The sequence below is a fragment of the Homalodisca vitripennis genome, chromosome 3 (assembly GCF_021130785.1).
Source record: "Homalodisca vitripennis isolate AUS2020 chromosome 3, UT_GWSS_2.1, whole genome shotgun sequence".
Classification (NCBI taxonomy): domain Eukaryota; kingdom Metazoa; phylum Arthropoda; class Insecta; order Hemiptera; family Cicadellidae; genus Homalodisca; species Homalodisca vitripennis.
In genome coordinates this window covers 95,043,195-95,061,880 of record NC_060209.1, presented here as the reverse complement: position 1 = coordinate 95,061,880, position 18,686 = coordinate 95,043,195, and the positions used below count along the sequence as shown (strand labels likewise).

The 18,686-nt window shown below is 32.5% G+C and overlaps 2 protein-coding genes across 3 annotated transcripts in view; both read left to right on the top strand.

The window, feature by feature from the left end:
- The first annotated feature begins 2,018 nt into the window (after nt 1–2,018).
- LOC124357189 lies at nt 2,019–12,480 on the top strand. 2 transcript variants are annotated; one of them, XM_046808712.1, is made up of 6 exons: nt 2,019–2,164; nt 6,394–6,435; nt 7,073–7,205; nt 9,487–9,557; nt 11,469–11,732; nt 12,306–12,480. In XM_046808712.1, the coding sequence occupies exons 1-6, from the start codon at nt 2,146–2,148 to the stop codon at nt 12,329–12,331; spliced, it is 555 nt and encodes a 184-aa protein (XP_046664668.1). In that variant the 5' UTR covers nt 2,019–2,145; the 3' UTR covers nt 12,332–12,480. The 2 variants fall into 2 exon arrangements, with proteins under 2 accessions (XP_046664668.1, XP_046664669.1); XM_046808713.1 differs by lacking the exon at nt 11,469–11,732.
- LOC124357188 (speckle targeted PIP5K1A-regulated poly(A) polymerase-like) overlaps nt 12,387–18,686 on the top strand; it is a 31,983-nt gene continuing 25,683 nt past the window's right edge. The window contains exons 1-2 of the mRNA XM_046808711.1: nt 12,387–12,517; nt 15,773–15,993. Coding sequence (XP_046664667.1) covers nt 15,780–15,993 — 214 coding nt within the window. The 5' untranslated portion in view covers nt 12,387–12,517; nt 15,773–15,779. The remainder of the gene's footprint in view (nt 12,518–15,772; nt 15,994–18,686) is intronic.

Genomic DNA, 18,686 nt, shown 5'->3' with positions numbered 1-18,686 from the left:
GAGTTATCCTCTTGCGTACTACTTCTACATACAAAACTCCAACTGTTTCAAAACATCACTCTGACCGCAATGTGAGAATTAGTCTTGTACCTAAATGGTTGAAACAGAATGTCATTCATTAAACAGAAGAAACGATTGAACTCAAACTTGTTTCGGCAAGTATATCGTTAAGATATCCCGTTGGATACCCGGGATATATAGATAGTATCATTTAACTTCAATAACCATCTACAGCAAATAATTTGTAAATTTATAGATTTAAGAATTGTAATCATCTATCAAATTTAATGTATATATTTACAGCAATTCGTGGCTCAAGATGGACGTAAATCGTTCTCCTTTTTTTAGCTTTGTTTGTATTTTCTATCATTTTTACAAGTCTGGTTTCAGGATTCAAAGAATGATACCATGATATAGGTCTTGATATGTTAAATGTTATGAATGTAATAGTGTCTGCTGTATGTGTTAGCCAGGGCGCGCGCACGCGCGTGGGTGTGTGTGTACTTGTTCGTATGTGTTTTACGCTATCACGTAAAAAATACTGCACTTATTGTAGTGAAAGTTTCCATTGGCATTATTAGAGTTCCTGGTTAACATATCCTAATCTTACTTTGAAAATGCCTTTTTATCTAAAGCATTTCAGCAAACAAATATTATAAATTGATAGAGCCTGTTAAATGTAACCAACTGTTCTGGGTAACATTTTTATGACAGCACAATGTGTTTAATTATTATTGTAATATAAAGATATTTATTTTAAATCTTTTCAGTTTAAAATAACAAAAAGTAAATGCTATGTACAGAAACAACATAAACCATTAAAATTAAGTTAGCTGCTAATCATTGTTAACACTAACGTATTAATCAAGACTCTAAAAGATAGTTTCACGAAAGCAGGTGGTAAAAGTTTGTACACATTTTTAGAATTACCAAATATATTTACTGCTTGGTAGTAGGAATCTTATAACACTGAAAGATAGTTTAGACTGAATTTGATAATTTCTGTTGGTGTGACTGTTGGGCTGTTCAAATCTTGATGTAACGTTTTATTGGATACATACTAAGGTGATTTAGCAATTTTCTTAACAATTTTGATTGATACCGTTGTAATTTGCATTGTTTGCTGTGTCCCATAACTACATGTAGATACAAGTTTTACATAACCGTAACTTGTCTATCAAACTATGTTTTAATTTAAATCCGAGTAGTCTATTATTTTTTTTTAGCTGTTGTCACTTCATTAAAATGTGGGATATCCATGTCAGCTTTATGTCTAAGTGCATGCCTAGATAATTTACGTAAATTATTTTTGGTAAATACGTGTGGAAAATTGTAACTGGACAGAATTTTGATTTAATGTAAATGTTTTGTGTGATTTATTTTCGTTAATTTTGTATTTTTAAATTGCTTACATTTTGTCTTGAAGCATATAGTAAGCTTGATAACTACACTCCTTATTTCAACCTTTTCTGGAACAGGTGTTAGGCTAAGAAAATAACCGGATGGTAAAACAAGGATAAGTTTAAAAAAAATATACTTTTAACCGTATATAAAAGACAAAGTTATGATCTAACTTTTACTATAAATTAAAGACTGTAATAAAACTTCTTAGTTGCATTTTGACAGAAGTATGCTTTTAGACCAATATATTTACGTAGGTATATTTCGGGAAAATAATGAAAAATCCACTACGACAAAAAATTTTAAGACCTGATTAAACTGTAATTTATTGCCGTAAAGTTTTCCCATATTTTCGTGATTGTGGCAATAATACAAACTCATCACCATTGGCGTCGGAAATATAATTCACTCCAACCAAAACTGCGCATATACGTGCAAAGCCTACGAACTTTCGTGCGAAGCCACAGGTAAGTAGTATACCTATAATACTAATAAATATTATTTAATACCATCAACAATGATCTTTAACAAAAACATTGCATATTTTATGTTTATTTATTATTACAAAAATCACCATTAAAATTATTATAACTGTAATTGACTGCCTCAGTGTTATCGCATCTATCTACGAATATGTCTTCATTACATATCTGGTATTGCGTCACTGTGAAGTGTGAAGCCTGCAACATGTTATTGCTTTATATGTAACATTGTGTTGTATGTAGATAACACTTTCAGCGCATAATGGCTCACATTCTAACAGGTACGTTCGTATGCCAGCACGATAATGCTAAACTTGCTGACTATAAATGATAAGAATAGGGAAAGTAATGTTTCCTGCAAATACTATAAATTAAGACCCATACTATTCAATTATCCCTATTTAGACCATTTTAAAATTACCATTTTCTTCCAAATAAATTTCTTATTTTGTGTTATATAACTGAGGAACTGTCACATTTTACTTTACAGTCCGGCAGCTGAGAATTTGAACTGAGAAAGCACACTACCTGGTCTTTCTTGAAATTTATAGTGACATTTCTACGAAGAAAGAAATCGATCGCCAGCCACATTAGTTTTTGTCCCATAAGTCGACGAAGGTATTTAAAGGCTTGATAGACCAGCCAATGACTAACCCAAATAAAAAAGATGGGCCTAGTAAAAGTCAGTGTTCCAGACATTGACACTTTTTAGAAACAACAAAAGCAGCTACTTTAGACGAATACTTCATGCACTACTGCTACAAAACTAGGAGTTTTGATATAATATTTTCTTCAAATTAAATTCAAACTACTTTGAAATCTGATTCCGCTGAAAAACAGGTAAATGCCATCACTGTTTGCTCGTTGAAATAAAAAAAATAAATAAAATTTAAATCTATTTAAAACAATCAATATTTTAATTGAATTATTTGTAATTTAAGTACAAATCCATTCCTAAATTGACATGCTTGTTTATGTGCATATTAAAGTGATTTAAAAATTGTACAGTAACATTGTTCGTCATTAATTGTATTACTAAGGTAACTCATATTATTAATATCATTAAAGATAAGTTATTAAAAGCACACCTAATTATTCTCACTTCCTTTGTTAGATTTTGTCTGTCTGTCTGTCCGTTATCTTTTGCCTATTTATAGAGGTATTCATTATTCTCTACCACTTCACTCTGAGATGATTGTCCATTGTTCATGTATTTCTAAGTTTGTCCTTCCTGTTCACATTTATTACCTTGTTTACAGTTATTAACTCTCTGTTTGATATTCTGCGCGTGAATATGGAAACCTGTATTTCATTTATGGCAATTGCTATACAGCTGCTATCATGTATCGGGAAAGGTAACCAAATGCAGTGCGATTTCCTGACTATCCCGTTTTCAGAACATTCTCCAAGCCTTCTTGGAAGACAGAAAACGTTGTGATCAACATGGGGAAGGAAGACCTCGTATGGAATTCGATGAAAAGGTTCTCCTGACTTAAATCTGCTGGATTGCTACTATTGGGGCATTCTTAAAGATAAAGTATACACTGAACCTGTACGTGATGCTGATGAACTGAGGCAATGTATTCACCAAGCCGATGAAAAACGCAATGGTTCCAGAAGTGCGCGAAGAGTCAAGCAATCCCTTATAAGTAGATACGAACTGGTGAACATTTTGAACATGCTAATCCTAATAATATTATATATGCGAAAATGCCTTGGTTTGTTTGTTTTGTTTCCATGCGTAAACTACTCAACCGATTGTAATGAAATGTTACATGGACATTCTTGGGATGAATATAGTCCTATTCTTATTTCAAAAATCTTTCCGGGATACACCCTATTGGTTGTCTAATATAAATTAAACGAGCCTACCACATGTAATCAATTGTTCTGTGTAAACATTGTTTATTATTTTCAATTTGTTTATATTTACAGTGAGTAAATTTTCTAATAAGTAACCACAGTTTTAACGTCGTTATAGATTTCAGTGAGTAGGTTCTCACCTTCCAAATGGTCCTAAAACATAAGAAGATCAGAATATGATTCCGAAGACTTCCTTTGAGACAGTCGACAAGAACTATGTTAGATTAAATTTCGCTGTCCCTTTCGGTACTGTCCTTTCGAATTAAGGTACCAATTCCAGCTCTAAATGTAAAAAAAAATTAAAAACTGTCAATTTAAAGACTTATATAAACCCCATCTTAGTTCTCTTTGGGCCTTCTCTAATCTGAGCTATATATTTTCTTGATAGGTAAAAAAACAATATCACCTATAGAACAGAACATACTAAGATCGAATTAAATTACAATGGTCAAAATTATGTGTCGTATTTTCTTGGTCGTGGCAACAAGACAAGCTCAAATTTGGAGTCGGAAATAAGATTCACTTAAACCAGCAGTGGTCATAAACGTGCAACACCTACTAAATTGCGTGCAAAGTAGAGGGTAACTGCTAGCAGTGCAGATATAAAAGACAATGCAGTCTAACTTTTACTATAGATTAAAAGTAGGCTTCTCAGAGAACTTTATGTATATATATTTTATTGATCGGGAGAGAGGCAAAATCAGATTTAGAACAAACAATACTAAGAAGACAAACTCAACATTCGCGCTGGAAATATAATTCACTCGAACCACAAGGGGTTATACAGGTACAAAACTTGCGGAATTGCGAGCGTAGCTGTGGGTAACTGCTAGTTTGTTATAAGGTCAATTTCAGCTAAAGCACTAAGTAGTAACTTTTGATCCAAAAATTACCCAAATATTTTGAATGGAAATTGTATGTGTTTATTTTACAATAATAAGTTTTAAAATACTCTTATTTCTAAGTTATTTTACCATTATATTTTACAAGTACTAAAACGTTTTGAAATTCTCACAAAACGAATATGTTTTTAAATAAACATGATAGTTTAATGACGAATTTTTCTTTGAAAGCACAATACATTGAATCAATAGACTGATTATTTTAAGTGCCTTAAGATAAAATTACTTTTAGTTCAAGTAAACAGTCGTGGAATTCACCTGATTTGCAGTTGAAATAGATTTCCTAAAGTTATCGCTTTATTTCAAAGACCACATAATAACAAAAATCAAACTTTGTAGAAGTAGCGTATGTATATTTTGTACCTTACAAGCTTTCTTTCCTATCCTTATCACTATACTTTAAAGTGAACATTGGGTTATAAACTACAAAAAGCTTTTCATGCTTAACGTGGGAACGCTAAACAAAGATCAGAACACTGTGATGACATAGTTTCATTGAAGAGAGTGATTAATTAAGAACATTCAGGAACAACAGTCTGAGTTTTCTGTTAATTTTCATTCGACATTACAAACGATTTTGTTTTATATCAGCGTATAGTAAGGATGCTAGTAAGGTAAAAAATGCATCGCTATATTCCGAATCCTAGAATAGAATTCCGCACAACTGCAAATATTAGACCAAACATAATAAAAACCATTATCCTGAAAAAAACCTTACAAAATATTCATCTAAAGTAGCTGTTTTTGTTGTTTCCAAAAGTGTCAATATCTGGAATACTAAGCGACTTTACTAGGGCCATGAATTGTTATTTGGAATAGTCTTTGGCTAGCTTATCACCCTTTTGAATATTATATGTTATAACATTATGAATGTTATATGTTCTAAGTGTTCCACCCCCTTACCTCAATAGATGACGAAACCCTAAGGATTTTGGTTACATTTATCACATAGATTGATAGTGCCTATTTTCGTTTAATACTACCAACCGCAAGGTTTCTATAGTAGCTGTACATAAAATGGTTGTTGCCTAGGAGATACACCTCCTTGGTTTCAAAGCTTTTTATGATTTATACACTTGAGTATAATTTTTCCTATAAAACATTTCTTATTCTAAAATCCATCTAAGTGTTTTAAACTAGTCTTTTACAAAGTGATCTTAACCCTAGGAATCGGCTATCTTGTCTTAAAATTACATTGAAACCTCATCCTAGATTAACATAGTACCTCCATACGAAATTGGGTTTAAATCCACCCAAACCTAATGTGTCTATATGTCGTATGTGTCCGTAGTTGTCTGTAAAAACATTGTGACTCTTGGGCTCCATCCGATTGGCTTCAAAAATGAACTTAACTCAGCCATTCAATTGTACAAAGTTCCTACCTAGTTTCGTAAATATGCGTTAAGCATTGCGGCCATAATCGTGATGATACATAGAGAATTTATATATTTACACACTGCAATAGGTATATTGGAAATCCTTCCTCCTCCTTTATCTCTCACCTCAAAGAAGCATATTGAATTTTTAAAGAATATTAACAAAACGACAGAGCTTTAACTATAAAAAAATGTTCCAAATGCAAGACACTCAAACAGAGTTACCCTTAAAACGATTGATTAATAAAATACAAAAAAATAAAATACTCTTCAATGGAGCCAAATTTGGTATTGATGATTACTAAGAAGCCGTGCCGTTTTATAAACGTTGTGTCGTTAAGTACTAATATTATGTTTCTTTTTTTACAGGAGATGATACAATCACTATGTCAGTAAAATTTTTACTAAAAGGTGAGTAAAAACATAATCTTTTTTATTTCGGCTACTTTCAAGTTTACTCATTTTATTTTCACCAGACTACCTTAAGAATGTGTTTTGCCTTGGTTCCAAATACTCGTAAATTGTACGAGTATTACCTACGGGAGAGGTAATACCATATTGTTACCATATTGAAACAAACTAGAAGAAGACCTCGAGTACTTTATTATGCTGTACAGAGAAACCTGTATAAATTAAAAGCCTTATTGGATATTCTAGGTTTTTCTTATCAAATAATCATTGATATTTTTTGGCCCACTATTTCTAAACTGTTTAATATTTTGAAAGTAATCATAATAATGTTTCTTTTTAAAATAAATTTTAAATCGAGTGACTACCATTTGGTACATGTTAACATTAGAAAATGTTTAGGGTCACACAAAAATTTTAGCATAGACAGAACAAACAAGTTTAGTAAAACTAGTTCTGAGAGTTTCAAGGTGGTTGCACTTCATTTGTTGGCTTTTATCCCGTTAGAAATGTAGGCCACCTTATCTGACTAACCTTGTATATTTTAGCATGTAATATCAAACTATGATACCTGGAGGTACCAATCTTTATTTACAATTTTCCTATTGTTTAGTATAGTAACGTCTTTATTATTTCACAGATATACCAGATAAATTGTCTGTATCAGAATCCCAGATAAGGATGGCTCTGAGACAGAAGAAGTATGTTGCAAAGTGGATTTTGTTAAACTTTATGGACTCTAACACAGCACTAGTATCTGTACGCGTTCCGAGGTAAGCAGGAGTAACAATTGTAGACATTTGATATGCATAATTTCATATAAAAATGTTACAATGTCCGGTCACTACTTTTTTTATTCATAGGAAACAAGGAAAACATTCATATATTTTGATACATATTTTAGCTTTTACATAAATACTATTTTATACAGTGAACATATTCATGATTTAAAATCAAGTTTTTTTCAATTCATCATGTTCATTAAAAACCACGTTAGATAATAAGAATATTATTTAATAAAATGTGTTATTTACACACTACCAATGAGTTAATCAAATCCCAGTGAGGTGGGTGGGATCTTCTTTTTCAACTATGCAAAAACGCTTGTGGTTTAATGTCTGATATAAGAGAATATTCACATTTCAGTCCCAGTGAAATTCTAAGGATCCATTTGCTGATAAGAACATCACACGTCTTGTTGTGTAATCTGTAATTAATTATACTAATTATATTCTCACTGAATAGCAGTGAGGATGTAACGATCCTCTTACTTAATGATATGGAACTCACACTTGTAAAATAATGAGTAATTTTAATACATATATGCACATTAACATTCCAGTGAGGATGTAACGATCCACGTCTTGAATAGTATGAATATCACACTTGTGTAATCTGTGATGTTATGATTTATATACACGTTACAGTCCCTGTCAGGAATTGACGATCCACTTGTTGAATGATATGAGAATTACATTTGTAATTTAATTTGTGCTGAAACGATTTATTTACACGCCACAGTCGCAGTTGGGAAATAACGATCCACTTGTTTAATGATATGAAAATGACACTTGTGGTATTTGTACAATGTAAATTAGTACATTAGTGTGATGTTACTGTTTTTATTCACATTATAAGCACCAACTTTTAAGTTAAATATAGAGAAACTTTACAGGATATTGGAATGCATCCTCCACCTCCACCTTCACAACACACTCCACATATCAAAAATCGTTATCTTAGTAGGAATTTGAACGAATAAGAATTGCTAATGTTTCAAACCATGTCATTGACCACGTACACCGAGACGTGGTAGACTACCAAGATTACGATTGATTCTAACGAACCTCAAAACTGCTGAGGTCGTGAGGTGAGAGACCTTTATTAAAAGGAATTAGGAATATGGCTGAATCTCTCGAAAAAACTATAAATAACTATCGGTAAGTTTTAAACTATTATGGTTTCCAAATAATTGCTCTCAACGCCAGCATTAGAACCCTTGTTCTTTACATAGTACAAAAATAGCATGTTACAGCGATATACCTTATCTTAATGAATCTGACTTCAGTGTTATCGGTCTGAATAATATCGGGGCTATAAAGATAATAACTCAATGGGCTGTTGAACAATTGTTTAGTGTCTACTTTTCAAGTTCAAGTACAAAAAATACTTTGCTCAGATATACAGATTTATAATACATGCATTACAAAATTACCATGTCGCTGCTCCGGCCATGTTAAAATGCAATGAAAAAATTAGGCCATGACTTAATACTCATTTTTTACTAATCTGTTCAGCAATATCAAAATTTTAAATACCCTCGCGCACACACGCGGAATTGTATACTTTTCAAACAACAAATAAATTAAATGAACTAAAACGTTATAAATTACTAAGAAAATTTTCAAACTTCTATATTTACGTAAGAAATGCAAATATTTAATAATTAATTGCCAATAACAGTATGGCAAATATATTGCGATAGAATAACGTATTAAAATTAATTGTATTGCCATAAGTCTCAATTATCAAGTAATATAGATGATATATAATAGTCTAGTATGTTCATACAATACAAACTTCTTGAATTACTTGTTGTTATATTGTTTTATTACTTTTATCACTTCATTATTCATGTTATAGAAAACCTACAAAAACATTAGTAACAAACGTATTGTAAAGCCTTAATATATTCTCTATTAATCATTAAGATAAAAATAAATTTTTCATTTTTTACGACCTACTCAAATCAGATTATATTCACAAGACGTTAAAGAATTATAGAAATTTAGAACTAAAAATTAACTTAAAAATATAGTTAATATGTTAAGATCGATAAAATATTTTCATATGAGAGCTGTAAATCTTCTCAGAAACAATTTTTAGTCAGTTATAATGAAGATGTTAAGATAATTTTACATTTCTCGTATTTTAAGTTTGCAGTGGGTTAACACAGGCAGAGCTGCGGATGACAGGCAGTTACGTAAAATTATTGATTTTGTAATACACCTAGGACAAATTATCTTCTGTTCTACAAAACATTTCTTTTTTTAGGAAATCAAAGAACATAGACTTTACAATAAATGTTCAAGGTCACACTGTGAAGGCTATTAAATTGTCCAGTGGTAAGTATTATAATCTTGTTATAAGTGTTATAAACTTTAAAATAGCTTGTATAATATGATTTAGAGTAAAACTTAAATGTCTGTCCTAATGAAAATTTTGGTTTACGATATAAGGAAAAATTATCTAGTAACCACTAAATATTTGGATACGAGTAATTTAGGCCAAATTTTTATCTGGTTCTAACCTAATATTGGTCCTAAAACAAGAGTACAAAATTTAATTAAACTTAAATAATACCATACATTAATTTTCATAACATGTTTTAAAATCTTTTGTCTTGCATGGAAATTACTATTAAATCAAACATCAACAAACATTACTGTCTCCAATTTACCTTTAATATTCACTATTTGGTTATGGTACTTCAATTTTTATTTATTTAACTCCAATTAATTTACAATAATAATTAACAATGAATTTTTCATCAACTTTCAACTCTTTGAAATCCAAAAAACAAGAAATATATTTAAACTAATATGATTGTTTAAAACCAACTCTCCTTAGAGCTCAAAATTACTCAAAACTAAAAATTTTCTTCTCTATCGATGTTAAATAAATTATCATTGCATGAAAGATCATAATCAGACTAATATGGATATCTAAAGTCAGAAAATCGTAAATTACAATTTTCAAACGAAAAACTTACATCAACAAATTATATACATTGTATTGGTTTTATTTTCATTGTACTGAGAATAGTATTATTATAATTGCTTACAATTTTGGAAAGAAAGTCAATCCATTTAAAGTTTTTATAAATTTTAAACAGAGCTTTTATTCTTTCGTTTTGAATTCTCTTACATCTATAATATAACATTTTTCTTCATTTTCGTTATAACAAATCTTAATGTTATAATTTTTTCAAAACTTAAAGTTATATATATATATGTTATTCATATTTAAAAAATATTAAATATATGAGTACACTATATATGTTCAAACCGAAATATCTGTTCTTTTTTTCTTTTAAATACTCTTTACCAATATATTTACGGAGTATCTTCAACATTTGAATCCTTTTTTATCAAAATCATAATTGTTATATAATATAACGCCTTCTACTAAGAAGTAACTTCAATTTGATGTGCACACCAACCTATGCTTACATTTAAGATTTTCTTCTGGCTCTATGAGGCCCGTCCCCTTGTGGAAGTAGCGATTCACTGGATATATATTATATTAGATTTTTATGTGAAGTAAGTCTGTAAAAACGCACGAATACAAAATAATTGAATCGTAAAAAGTAAGTGCTCTGTATTGTGGTAGCGCCCTCACCCGGCAAGGGAGAGATGAGGGTTCATGTCCCGGCGGAGCAAGTACTTTTTGTGGCTATGCCATTTATACTAGTTTAATGAATGTGTATGCCATGTAATTTTGGAGATAATTACTACTTCGTTCACAAACTTAAGATTGGAAATTTTGTGGGCAACTAAAAACTTTCAAACGACAAACCCCATGAAGTGACTGCTCAATTTTAAGGTCCTCATAAAAGAAAACTAAAAAGGCAAACTAGAAGTATCTATCCTAAAACAGTAAAATATTGTGGTTAGTTGGAGTTTTAAGATTCAGAATTAACTAGTTATAATAAAGGCATAAGTAACAACTTGTAGCAGCTAAACATTTTACTCGATGGTGCTTATTATTTTAAACAATTTAGTTGCCCCGAAAATTCCCCATTTTCGATTTGTGAACGTAGTAATAATTATGTCCAAAAAGTACTTCATAACATGACATAAAGGTATTCAGAGTTTAGTTTTTCTTGTTTGAGTCTTTTATTAACCCTGTAGGGTGTAGTGGTTGCGCACTCGCCCGGAAAGTGAGAGATCCTGGTTGGAGTCCTGACGGAGCAAGTACTTTTTGTAATTCAATGTTTATTTAATTTATATATACATCCAATAACTTTTCCACAGTCGAAGAGGAGGAATTCGAACTGGCGCTAAATTCACCGTCAGCAAAAATGTTTTCCTCTATTTCCACATTGAGACAAGTCGTAGAAGAAGCCATGACAGAGATGAAGCAAGTGGAAAAATGCAACATGTTTCAGGGTAGGATAGGAGATATTAAGTACGATTTACAGAAGAGTACTTCCAAAAGTTACGAAATCTACCCATTTGGCTCAAGGGTTGCCGGATTGGGTTTCAAACATAGCGATTATGATGTATTTATAGATATGGGTAAGTGTTTTCAATTCATTATATTCACATGACGTCATTACTTACTCATTACAAATTTTATTTATTAAATTAAATTTTAAGTATTGCTTTCTCATGTTTTATTTCTGTATAATATTGAAGATGTGTCATGAGGGGCGTAGGTGTCTCTCTAGCTCAACATGACACCTTGGTGAAGCAGAAACGTGAAACTTAGTACAAACTACCTACCCTAGCAATACTGTTCACTTATTGGTTAAGCTCTAGCAGGAGATCTTCATCCCACCCGTTCTCTGGTTCAAACGGTTTAGTTTATTTTGTTTTTATTAAAAATAGCTCTTCACAGTCCACAGCTAGTCTTAGAATAGAAACATCTTAAGGTTGTATTCGCGTTAGCAATCTTTGGACGCAGTATTTGACTTTTTCAAACTCTCCACTTTACCAAAGTTTTGTTCTCCTGAGATTTTTCTGATATGTTATGTTATCCTTAAATATATATAGTCCTCTTTGAGTAAATATTCTGATAACACAAATCACAATTAATGAACTGTGTTCGGTAAATGGTAAAACATACTAATATTTTTATTTGCTCAACAGGTGGATATTATAGAGGAGGAGGGTGAGACAAATCGAAGCAATTCCGTACAGTACATTAGAGACCTCATTCGGCAAGTTAAAACCTTTACAGAACCAATTTTAATTCCACGTGCAAGAGTGCCAGTATTGAAAGTTAAACATCGAACTACAGGAATACAGTGTGATATTTCTACATTAAATGGCATTGGTGTAGAAAATACAAACCTATTAAGGTGCTGGTCATATTATTACTATCCTAAATTAAATATTTAACCGGTATTAAAAGATTGTTTTAGTAAATAGGCTTTTTAACACATTATATTTCATGAAATAAAGATCTTTAGCTTGTGTGTAGGTTAAAATTATATTTTGTATTTTCTAACACTTACTCATAAAATGATATTGTAGTAATCGTGCTTATTAATGACAATATTCATCTAGTGACTACTGTCTAATTCCTCAATTTAAAATTCATTTTATGTGTTAGTATTTTAGTTTATTATAAACACTGCCCAAACTTTACAAATCAAACCTTTGCTTGTGAACACGGTCCATTGCGGCCTGACTGTATGATCCGTGACTGCTTTCATTTTTCCATGGCTATTGTTTCAATGATATTTAAATAATAGTTATGAACTATTGAGCAATGAATGTTAATATATATATATATATTAATAATAAATAATGTGTATAAATGTTAGTTTTAATTTCTCTGTTTTAAAAATGACGCAGGTTCAAATTCTGTCTGTTACCGTTGCACTTTTTATCAGTACTTATCAGTTTGATAAGACCCCCATACTGGACAGTGGTTAATGACAACGGGTAGAATGAGGGTTCAAAAGAGGAAAGATCACTCTCTTTTATAACCAAAAAGTCTATTAGGCGGTTTTGTGAATTTTTCTGTGAATAATTTAATGCTACCAGTTACCCACGGCTCAAACAAATTTTCAAAGTAGAATTCGGTAGCATTCTCAGATGAAGCACTCAATATTATGCGATATCGTTCAAACAGGCACATACGAAAAGTACTTTAGCGTTCACTGTTAAGTGGATCAGAGGTTGTAAGAAATGGCGACTGGCATTTTACCAAGGCTTCGCGTGTGTAGGAGGAGCATTTCTGGTTCAAATCCGACGCCACAGTTTTCCCTGTTGCCCCGATCAAGAATATACGAGTATGTAGGGTACATCATGTGTGTTAGCGTTATCGCCAGTACGTAGACAATATTACTGTATGACACAATTTTATGCAAGCTATATTTTAGTTTTAAATACGGACTTTTTTAATTATTCCAAATCTATTAATGTTAAATAGCGTCCCTTGACATGTTTTTGGCCCTTGTAATTTAATTCAGGTCTGATATGTAGCCAGTATCATAAATGAGATTACCTCGTTGTTCTATAAATTATATATATATATATAATATATAGTATATATATGTTATATGTGTATATATATGTTATTAAAATATATGTGAAGGTATAGTTGACTTTGCTGTGTTGCGATGACCAAAAAATATACGTATAAACGAAGGCTTGAAAAATCTGATACGGTAAAAAAAGAATCTAATTTCGGCGCTTGTCATTTTCTTCCGGTATATGAGAAAATTGGAAAACCCTTAATACCATTGGATCTAAAAGTATAGATACACTAATTCGTAAGTGAACCGCATACTAACTAGTAAACCCACCAGAAACCAGATATTTTATCACCCATTAACTACACAGAGTAATACATAATCACACTCTTTACTGACCAAAAAATAACCCGTGATTGATTGATTGAAAGTATGAGTAGCTCTCAGGTCTACTTATATTCTCTACCTTAGTCGGAAAAAAGTAGATTTCAGGTGGAATTCATTTGGAAATATAAACTGGAGATGTATTATTAGTTTTGAAGATTAATTTGCACAACACTGATAATATGAAGCCTCTGTATCACTGTAAATGATCATAATTAATTATGGCATGTTCGAAAAATTTATAATTTCCATAATTTTAAATCTTAGAAGGCGAGATATGTTTCTAAAAACGCTTAGTTGTAACGAATCAGAAATTATGTTTGGAGACATATTCACATATAACGATTCCACGTTTTTGCGTATTTCTAAACAAACTTGTACGGGTGGCGTCTTGAAATTTTGCGTGATCTAAAATACTATGTAAATACATGCATAGTTGTAAATGAAAAAAACATTTTAAAACTTTCTTTCGGTTGTCGTACAGTATATAAAATCACTGAGATATGAACATTGCTTTTCCAAACTTTTAACGGCAGCCACGTTGAAACCTAAAGACATATTAAAATATAAATAAGAATGAAATTTTCTTTAAATTGTTCTACGTATCCAAAAAATCTATTGTTTGATTTGTATTGGTTTTACTTCAACCATTATAACAATGTTTCACAATGCGAACAGCTTATATTTAGGACATTTGTATTGATTGAAACTAGACAACGAATTTATTTAAGCTAAGTGTAATACTATATCTGTATACAGTTCAGTTTCAATCAGCTATTATTTGGTCTTCATGTTTGTGGACAATAAACGTGACTAGGAATCAATAAATGCGGGCCAAGACAGGTGAGTTTGCTGCAAAATATATAAGCCGTCGTCATAAAGTTATGTTTTGGTCAGTAAAGAGTGTAATTATGTATCACTCTGTTTTATATTGCAGGAACTACTTGTCTCTCAGCAGAGTGAGGTTTGTTGCGACCGGAGTGAAGGTGTGTGTTCTACAGTAGGGCATGACTCAAGCAGGTTTTTATACCAGTTCCTTAACCAGCTACTGTGTATAACGGCTTGTCATATTTGCCCTAATGCAAGATTGTCCACCCACAGCCCTTTCTTTTTCGTAAGACTATGTTTTGTTAGTAAAGAATGTGGTTATGTGTCACTGTTTTCAATTAAAGGAACTACTTATCTGACAGGAGATTGAGATTTGCTGTGACCGGAGTGAAGGTGTGGGCTCGACAGTTGGGCCTGACTCAGGCAGGTGTGGGTCCCAGCTCTATAACCAGCTACTGTATATTACGACTTCATGCCATGTTTTCCTAATGCAAGATAATCCGCTCGGATCACTTGGTATTGTCGTAGGGCTATGTTTTAGTTAGTAAAGAGTGTGGTTATGTGTCACTCTGTTTTCTATTCCAAGAACTACGTGTCTGACATGACAAATGTCTACTTTCTATTACAAAAACTACATGTCCGGCATGACGAGTCTGTTTTATATTGCTGGAACTTCATGTCTGAGACTACAAATGTCTGTTTTCTATTTCAGGAACTACATGTCGGGCTTGTCGAGTCTTTTTTTATTGCTGGAACTACATGTCTGACATGACAAATTTTTATTTTCAATTGCAGGAACTACATGTTTGACATGACAAACGTCCGTTTTCTATTTCAGGATCTACATGTCTGGCATAACACAAGTCTTTTTATATTACTGGAACTACATGTCTGAAAGGATACATGTCTTTTCTATTGCAGGAACTACATGTCTGACAGCAGAGTGAGGTTTGTTGCTACCGGAGTGAAGGTGTGGGCTCGACAGTTGGGCCTGACTCAGGCAGGTGTGGGTCCCGGCTCAATAACCAGCTACTGTATGCTTTGGCTTGTCATGTTTGCCCTAATGCAAGATTGTCCACCCGCAGCTCCTTCTGTTGTCGCTGTCAAGCAAAGCTGCAAAGGCTCCAACCTCTTCATTGACGGTAGTATCTATTATTTAAAGCGTAACACTCTCTTATTCTAAAAGCTGTAAAAATACGCTTTTAAAGTATATATACGAGTAAGAAGTCTCCAAAATATAAAAAACCAAGATGTTGAAAGTATTAATTATTAAAAGGACGATTGCCTTTGTAGGAGATTAATGAAGTTTTGTATTGTAACGTTTATGTAAATGAAATAACAGCGATTCTGAAGTCTTTTTTAATATAGTCTGCAAAGCACTGACAAAAGTTGTATAGAAAATTACTGTAGCAGATACAGTTTATTGCAAGTAAACTTAACATGTTGATACTTTACCTTTATTAAAATGTGGAATTGTAGGATAGATTACATCAAATTTAATTCCTCAGATTTTCAAGGCACTGGTAATACAGTAATGTTTATATTGATTACAAAATTGTGGTATTTGAAGAAATACAGCTTGCACATAAATAAGAATAAACAAAGAATTCAAGAAGCCATTCGCATCATTTAAGTAATGGCTAGAAATTGTTTTCGCGACAGAACTGGATATATTCAAGTTAAGAGATTAGTTAATTCCTATTATTTCAATTGATTTTCACGAGCTAAGAACACTTTTTCAACTCATTAAATATAAAAATTTGCATAACAGTTCCCCCTCATATATCTTGGTACAATGCCTTCGAGTGCAGTCTGCGCGTGTCACAATATTTCACCTATCACGCAACGAAAATAAGAAAGGAAAGGAAGAAAGGGCTGCTAGGAGGGCTCCAGCTCCAATACCATCTAATCTGGGAGCTTTCCCGTCTTCGGAGAGATTCTGAACTAATTTTAACTTATACTATCCCTTGAGTTGTTTGTACAGAATTTAAAAAATATACTTTTTCAAGATTCAAAATGAGATTATTGCATAAAAACTAGCACTGACGTTGATTTCAAGAGGTGTTAATAATTCTCTTCGAAGTTTCACATGACCCTAATCTTACAAAAAACACTTGTATTAATCCCATGGTGATGACATAGTAAGGGCTGACCGGGTCGGCCCGGTTAAGTGGGCGGGTACATCTGACAGTGCGCGAAGACAAGCCGAAAAACTGGGGAGAACCGGACCGAGCTGGTCCGGGCCGGTCGCAGTGGGCGGATAGATTTTTGTCATCGGTTCCTTTGCATCATATGTCATTTCTTTAAATGTATCTTTATGATCATCCCTTATGTCATGGCCCGGTTTCATTCTATTAGCGAGGTGGAGGTAACTCGTGCAAACAAAAATCTTGTGACATCAATGATATATCTATGTGGTTGCTTAGAAGCTGCTTCAAGTACATTTTAACACCACCAACAAATCTAATTAATAAGGACGATCCATTACAGCCAAGCAATACTTCCCTTTACTAGCCTTTCAATACTTCTAGTTTTGAGTAAAGTCTACAAAAAAGTATTTCTGGAAAAGATTGATGAAATTTATAGATAACTTCTACTTTTAGAAAATTCTAAATCCAGAACACTGGATTTAGGAAGAACAAAAACTCAATTGATGCAGTTAAAACCTGTCGACCTAGACAGGCGTAAACATGTGCTAAGCACATTTCTCAGCCTGTATAACGCCTTTGACTCTGTGCATCATGAATCACTGTTGTGCAATTTAAATTCACATTGTATACATGATCTGTCACATAGTTGTCTTTATCCTATCTAAAAGATAGAGACCAGATTGTCCAGATCGCTGATTTAATGTTAAATAAAGTCAAGATGCCCTATTGTGTCTCTCAGGGGTCTATCCTTGGGCCATTATTGTTTCTAATCTATGTAAATTATCAAAAATCATCAGTCCAAAATTGGCGAGTGATTCAGTAGGCGGAAGGTACGATTCTCTGTTTTCCAAATAAAAACTATCAAGATTTCGAAATTACTCCTTCAAAAAGCTGAAAGCTTGTCTTTAGTTCTTTTCATATATAAATCTGAAAACAAATTAGTTAAATAAAATGCTATTAAATTCTCTATTAGCCAGGGAGCCTTGTAGATTTGTGGAAGATGTACTTACTGACGTGACTTCACTACATTCTTGGGAATGCACCTTGATCAAGGTCTGACCTGGAATGACGCTATTGACAAAGTGTGCTGAAAGGTAACGTCTTCAGGTATTCACGCATTGTGTAATCTGTCAAAAACATGCTTTCTCGGTCTTTTCCGGTCATAAGAATTGCTTTATTGACCCTAAATTTTATGGAGACTTTGCCTTTGGGGAAGCTGTTCCCAACAACAATTATTAAGAGCTTAGACTTTTAAATCAAGACGAAATATCAAAGAGTAGTATAGAAATGTCTTCAGGGAGCTCGGGTTGCTGACTTTATCTAGCCTTTACATCCTCAACGTGATTCTGTACTGCTTCTCAAAGAGTATTTTGGTGAGAGGTATGGAAGTTCACAATTACGTGACAAGGGGTAGAAGCAATTATCGACTACGATAACATAGGACAGCAGCTTCTGCTCCCAAAACAATACGGTGTTAGACTAATAAACGGGTGTCCAAAGGTGATTAAAAAACAAACAAGGCCTAATAGGTTTTACGAGATAAGGTACGATTCTCATATTCTAAATTTTAGTCAGTTTGCAGCCTGTATAAACGCCTTTTGGTGTCAGTTGTTTTTTATTTTGATAATGAGTTCCTGACGTGCCGCTGGGATATTTGGGAACTTACATTAAAAGTCTACACATGA

Coding starts and splice junctions, on each gene's coding strand:
- LOC124357189 (XM_046808712.1), top strand. Junction 9,558..11,468: donor GGCTATTAAATTGTCCAGTG/GTAAGTATTATA, acceptor ACTTTTCCACAG/TCGAAGAGGAGGAATTCGAA. Junction 11,733..12,305: donor TGATGTATTTATAGATATGG/GTAAGTGTTTTC, acceptor TTTGCTCAACAG/GTGGATATTATAGAGGAGGA.